We start from the raw sequence: 7,129 nt of genomic DNA on the forward strand, positions 1-7,129 counted from the left end.
GCATCCAGTGGGAACCCTTTTTTCCCCAGCGAAAGCCATATTCCCTTGGGGGAATCGGTCAGGGACTGCATACCAGCCATAGGCAAAGCCATAACCAATGACAACATTCTTTTAGGTTAACTAATCCAGAATTAAGACCACTTTGCTTCAGTGGTAAACATCAGATTAGAATTGCCAATTCCAGGCAGATCTGCTTGGAAGGAAACTCCATTTGGACTGATGGCTTTGCAAATAAGCACACCTTTTTCTCTACCCAAATATATCTGCTGTTCTTGAAAGCCAGTGAAAGGAATTACTTTCATAACAGAGACAAACATAGCAGAACCCTACCTATTTGTTCTTGGCTTAAGAAAAGACTTCTGTTCTCCCAGGCAAACAATAAGGGTGGGAAGGGGAGCAAAAAGGAATCAATTTCTTTGTAGCAAATAAAATGCTGCCCCTTCTACTTGTTCTGAAGCCGTGTAGAAATGTGTTTTGTTGTGAGGGAGAGGGCTAGTGAACACATGTTAAAACACAAGGAAAAAGAAAGGGGGAAATGGACAGGAAGAAATGAACTTTGGTGGGATGGAAACTTCTTCATGTGTGGTCCCAGGGGCTAACCGAGGTGAGGTCCGAGTCCAGTCCAAGGTCGATGATGCGGTATGGAGGCTGTCTGTCAAAGCTGTAGATGGGTCCAAGGCGGGGAGTCGGGTGGGGTCAGGAACTCTGGCAGTAGAGCAGGACAGGGTGCAGGCAGGAACAGGCTAGCAACAACATTGCTCCCGCAACTTGGGACTGGGGCTGGCTGGCTTTTATCTGCCCCGAGGCATAGGGCAGCCCCGGTCCACAGGTGACTCGCCTCTCCTGGCCTGGAGGCGAGCAGTCCTCCTGCAGGAACTTAGTTCCCTCCGCCTCTCTGCCCTGAGCCTCTGTAGCTCAGCAGAGGCTGGAGGGTTACCAGACCCAGAGGCAACCTCCTCTTCCCTTGACGGGGCTGAGAGTTGAGCACCTGCAGGCAATGGGTCCTCCATCACCTCAGGGGCCAGAGCAGACTCAGCTGGTTCTGGAGGCGGGGACTCCTATGCGGGCTGGGATTCCTCAGGTTCAGCCTCTGAGTCCGAATCCCAGGCCATCACACTTCATCACACTTCAGAAGGGAGCTGCATAAATTGAGGCTGGAGTTGCATGTGGCCTCTGGGTCACAATTTACCTACCTATGCACTGCATCACCAAAAAAGATGGCAGTATTACATTTTCATCCAAAGAAATAACCTTAGTAAATTTTACTCCAATCTATACACCTCCCGCAACCCATCTGAGCAGGAAATTTAAAATTTCCTAGCAGGGCTGACCATGCCAACCTTAACTGCAGAGGAGCAAGAATTCGTGGAGAGTCCTGTCACCCCAGGGGAAATAGAGATGGTCCTCAAAAACCTGAAACCACACAAAGCTCCATGCCTGGATGGCTTTACAGCAGAATTCTACAAGAAATTCAAAGAAATCCTTATACCGTACATGACCCACATTATCATAGCGGCCTCCATCCCGAAAACTTGGACCTCCTCCAAAATAGTCTCTACCCCCAAGCCTCTGAAAGATAGCCTCAAAATAGAATCATACCGCCCAATCTCACTGATAAATCAAGACTACAAGATATTCGCATCAATCTTGGCTAACTGACTAAAAAGCTTCCTACACAAATTGATAGCCCCAGACCAAGCTGGCTTTGTCCCTGGTTGCAACATAACAGTCTCCATTAGGAAGTTGCAGAATCTGGTTGAACACAGCAAAACAACCAAACTCCCACTGATGATCATGTCCCAGGACATCCTCAAAGCCTTTGATTGTTTGGAATGGAAATACTGCACCTAATAGAGGTATTAACCAACATGAAATTTGGCCCCAACTTCTTACAAATCCTTAAACGTATCCACCTGTGGTTTAACTAGCCATCAAGGGGAGCAGCAGAAGCACCCACTCTCATTGCTGAAACAGAGCAGCAGTAGGCACACAGATGTTTGCTGCATAGTATTGCTCAATTAGGCCAGCACTTCTCTACCTTTGGTCCTTTGATTCTGTTAAACTACAAGTCCCATCATACCTGACCATTGGACCATGCTGGCTGCAGCCAATGGGAGTTGTAGTTCAACAACAACTGGCGAGCCAAGGTCGGGAAAAGCTGGATTCAGCAATACAGTGTGGCCAAGTACTGATTCACATATGCATATTCATCAATTGATTATGGGAGCACAAAAGCATCAATTTGCACATGCATGGATAGAGTATTCATATCAGCTCACATCGTAAATACTTTTTCGTGTGATGTCTGCTTATACATTCTCATACAAATGATATGGCGATGAGTAACCTAGTGATGGAAATGCATGTGGAAACCAGATGCAAGAACAAGTTCATATGAGGTTATAAAAACTTCACAATAGCACAGGAGTGATATGCACCTATCAAACATGAACCATCCATTTAACATCACTGAAAATCAATGTTCTCATGAAACAAACTAAGGCTACAATCCTAACCCTACTTACTTGAGAGTTAAGCCCCATTGAATTCACGAGGACTTACTTCTGAGTCAACATGATTACGATTGCAGCCTTATTTCTGAAAAGAATATTTCAAAGTAGGTGTGGTAGCAGCCAAGTATTGTCTCTGGAAGCCTCAGTAGGCTTAGAGGTGCAGAGTTGCATGGATTTATTCTGGAGAAGGATTATAGAGCAGCAGTAGACTAGGGCTGGATCTATACACATTAAAAAAAAAGTTTCAGAAAAACACATTCTAAACTTCCAAAGGGAAATCACGTTGGCCAAAGATGGGACTCGACAGCGCCATCCGGTGTCACAGTGTTATAACGCATCTAAAACACTTTTTCTTTACCCATGTAGCGGAGTCCTAGATGTTTAGGAAAATGAGGTTCAGGTTCATAACTGGCATGTCCTGCTAGAAGAATCAAATGGCAAAATATATTAAAGGCCTCTGCCAATCAGAGTTTACAATACTGGAGTGGATGGGCAAATAGCCTGATCTGGTACAAGGCAGTTTCCAGTGTTCTTAAGTTCAGGGCAAGGCGTGCTACAGAAAACTCATTAGGATGCACAAACAGGTGCAAACACGGCAATGTCACAGCTATTTATAAGGATTGGTTTGCTCATCTGCCTTGTTTTTCTTTTTCATAAGCATATGAAATTGCTGGATGAAAACTCATCACGTTACATCTTAATTACCTGAACTTGCAATTTGACCAACAGATGTGCCCCAAGCGGACATACTACAGTGGCCCCCATTTCAGCTCAACAATTACAGTAGTCCAAATCTCTGCTCTCAGATATTGGCCATGCAATTTTAGCAAATTAAATGCTACGTGCTTCTGTACAGTAGTGCACCAACACCTGTGATCTTCAGAAAGTGTCCTTTACTGAAGCATCTTGTTTTGAGAAGAAGTGCTGCTTGATAAATCTAGCACGGAGTGTACAAGAATGCACTGCTGTCACTTTCACGCTACAACTTAAACAAAACACTATGAACACCTATAAAGACTCCTTAAAAGCAGCAGTGCTTCCTTTCTTTAACTTTCATTTGCCAGCAATCAGTTTTAATGATGCAGCCAGAACCATATGTGCACTTTTTACAACAAAAGTGGTTTGCCGACCATAAAAATGGTAGGCGTGAGAGAGCCATGTTGGCCTCCCTTAGAAAGAGCTCTTCCGTTTAATGGCAAACAATTTGCTTTTATCTCTTCAATACTCCTGTTCCCTCACTTAGAGTCAAGAGACATAGCTGCTCCTGTTCCTGATTCATGTCTTTTCTGCCCCTCTTCCTCATAATATCTAACTTAAAACATTGTATGACGCAGCGGCATCACCAGGGATCCACAAATTTTGTCTCGCCTGGGTAGCCAACTCAAAATGTCTTTTTTTTCCAGAAACACAAGGAAGACCAGGAACAATTCCTTGCTCCCCTCTGCAGCTCGGAGCTCAGAGTTACAAAAAAAGGATCTCTATAGTATCAGTTGTTTTACAACAACCAACATATTTGGGATGGTCTTAAATCATTCACATTCCCACCAGCAGTCAGAGGTTAAGGAACTGCAATACCTGACAAACTTGGCCAACTGGCACAGGCAACTCTATAATTTCATGATTCTATGTTGAGATTCCTGCATTGCAGAGGGTTGGACCAGATTTCTAAAAAGTCCTTGGGGTCCCTTCTAACTTCTAGATTCCACTTACCATATACAGAGTGGTCTCTCTCTTTTTAATTTAGCTATACGATTGGATTTCAAAACTGCCTTTCAGGCTGCAAACCTATACCCACATACCTGGGAGTAAGTCTCATTGTACATAATGGGACTTCCATCCAAGGAGATATTTTATAGGATCGTACTGATAGTAACACAATTTGCCTACAATTTGCCTTCTGGTTTGCTTTAATTCTGATGCATATTTTCTCCCTTTTATTATTTTATTCCATCTTACATAAAATATAAACGAAAAGGTAAAATGGGGGGGGGGGGTCAGAGAGATCTGCTGCACAAATTTTTGGGACAGTATCTTGGTTGTCCATCTCACTTGGTTAGGAATATTCTCTGATTGTACACGGATGCAATAGTGCTGGGTTTCATGTATCAGTCAGGTCAGGAGTGGGATTAGATGTTCGTTCTAGTGCCATGACTTTCTGACCTATTCCACTCAAGCAAAAAGGAATCCATGCAGGTTTCAAGGAACACTGGCAAGATTGTTCGCAATCAGCATCCACCAAGACATTTCCCCCCCCCCCCATTCTGAATTTCAGTGATCACTGTAAAAAGATTCCACCACAGCACAGCATTCATAGGATATCTAACACCTGAGACAAGGTAGCTCAGCCCCATCAGGGAAAGTAGGCAAGAAGAACCCATTCTTAAAATATGGGTCCTGGAGAAAGATATTCTTGTGATCAATACCATTTCTTTTTTAAGACCCTAAGGAGAAATTTGCAAGGGACTTGGCACACCTGAGTGCTGCAGGACTGCTGGAGCAAAACAGGTGTGGACTTTATCATCCACTTGGCAGAAGACCACTGACGCCCCATATAAGAGCAGAATGTGCTTTAAGAGACAGAAGCTTGTAAAATGGACTTTTCGTTTTTAGAAATTTCTCACAACCTGGCCAGAAGAGTACCCACCAGCCTGAGGTCGGGATTCATCATCAGTGCAATGTGGAACAAATACACCATGTTTTTAGAAGTGCATCGCAATCTGAGCTGACAAGTGTCAATCACCATGTCATATATGGAAGCAATGCATTTATTATTAGACATCTCTCCCAATATAAGGGGCACGTGATACAGAAGGAGCAGTGCTCAACAAGGGCACTGGGCTTCAGATGGCACAAGCTGACGGAGAGAAAGGGAGAGGGAGAAGGGGGGAAATCACTGCTAGTAGTTTCATCCTTTCCTCCAAAGGGAAAGCCAGCCTGGGTAAACACTTCAGGGATCTCACACACATCAGAGGCAGATAATCTCCTGCATGAATTGCGAAGTACTGATGGGCATGTGTGTATCCTCAGACATAAGGTAAAGGTACAGACATATATCATGAAGGGTGGTAGGAAATGTAGCGTCCACAGATAAGGAAGAAGATTAGTGTGGGATAACAGCCCTATCACACTGCCGGGTTGTGTGTGTGTGTAGTCATACACACAGACACACAACAGCAGTAGGCTAGACTTTACACGGGTCTGCAAGACGGGCACAAATGCGTGTGCGCGCACGGAAGAGTAACAGGTACAAAGGGCTGGCGCCGGCTCAAGTGACACTGAAATGCCGCGGGCAACTTCGAGGAGCTGATAAACATCAGGGCGCCGCCGCCAGCCTAAGGAAATAAACCCCCTCAGCAAGAACACGCGAGCCGTTGTGCATACGCACGAGAAACGTGCGGGTGCAGCTGCGGGCACGCATGCAAGCAAGCCCTCGCACGTACGGACAGACGGGGTTGCAAGAGGAACGCTGCATCCCAGCATCATTGCATCTCCAGGCGATGCGTGCTGCAAACAAAGGGCAAAAGTCAACAGGGGCATCTTCCTCGTTTGGAGGAACATCCCCTCGGAGCAGCCTCCCTTCCACCTCTTCCCCAACTCACCTGTCGTCGTTCTGCCATCCCTGATCGCCCAGCAACAAATCCCGGAACCTGTACCTCGGAGGAAGCGGGGGGACCTCGCTCTCCAGATCCACCATCCTGCCTTTAGGAGAGAGGGAAATAAACCCTCCAGGCTGCAAGGTACCACCAGCAGCAGCAGCCAGCAAGCAGACAAGACGGCGGCAGCAGCGACGCGTTTGGAGCCGAGAGCGGAGAGGAGGCGCCGCGGGCGCTGCGGGGCTCTATCTTTTTTCCCACAGGTGAGGCTGTAACTCCCCGCCACCTGCTGCGCGAGAGACCCTCCCCCTCCTCCAGCTCCCCCGCCCGGGCGTCTGAAATCGCAACAGGAGGCAAAGTAGGAGGGGGAGAAACGCGCGCGCGCGCTCCCGCGTGCGTCTCAGCCAACCGGGCAGCGCCTTCCGAGGCACGCGCAGCTCCTTCCAGCCGACAACAAAAGGCTCGCCTTGCTCGCTCCTATCCTCTGCCAGCACATCCCCAGCCAGCCATGCAAATGCCGTTTGGAGATGCCGCTGAGAGCGCAGCCAATCGGCGACCGCCCGGGTGGGGAAGCGGAGGTCGGTGACGTCGGCGGGAACCTCGGCCCGTCCACCAATAACGAGCCTCGCTTCATTAGCCGAAGGAGGGCAGAAGGGGGTTTCCTCGCGCAGGCCAGGACTGAGCAAAGTGGCTGGGGGAGAAGCAGCCGGTGAGCGGGTCTGAAAGATGCGCTCGGGATAAACCTGCATCCAGTTACATTAAGTTCTTTGAGATTATTCCCAAATTAATGACAGATAGGTAGCCGTGTTGGTCTGCCATAGTCAAAACAAAAGAAAATTTTTTTTTCCTTCCAGTAGCACCTTAAAGACCAACTAAGTTAGTTCTTGGTATGAGCTTTCGTGTGCATGCACACGAAATGTGTATCTGAAGAAGTGTGCATGTGTATCTGAAGAAGTGTGCATGCACACGAAAGCTCATACCAAGAACTAACTTAGTTGGTCTTTAAGGTGCTACTGGAAGGAA

The 7,129-nt window shown here is 46.9% G+C and overlaps 1 protein-coding gene across 9 annotated transcripts in view; it reads right to left on the minus strand.

Moving 5' to 3' along the window:
- The window catches only part of KCNT2 (potassium sodium-activated channel subfamily T member 2), a 217,809-nt gene extending 211,148 nt beyond the window's left edge, over positions 1-6,661 (minus strand). For 4 of the 9 annotated variants that reach the window (XM_083620256.1, XM_083620252.1, XM_083620253.1 and 1 more), the window contains exon 1: positions 6,113-6,661. In XM_083620256.1, the coding sequence (XP_083476382.1) occupies positions 6,113-6,207 (95 nt within the window). In that variant the 5' untranslated portion in view covers positions 6,208-6,661. The remainder of the gene's footprint in view (positions 1-6,112) is intronic. The other 5 variants (XM_083620255.1, XM_083620250.1, XM_083620247.1 and 2 more) reach the window with 2 other exon arrangements.
- Between the last annotated feature and the right edge of the window lie 468 nt (positions 6,662-7,129).

The sequence above is a fragment of the Podarcis filfolensis genome (assembly GCF_964270895.1).
Source record: "Podarcis filfolensis genome assembly, chromosome: 6".
NCBI classification, from domain to species: Eukaryota; Metazoa; Chordata; class Lepidosauria; order Squamata; family Lacertidae; genus Podarcis; species Podarcis filfolensis.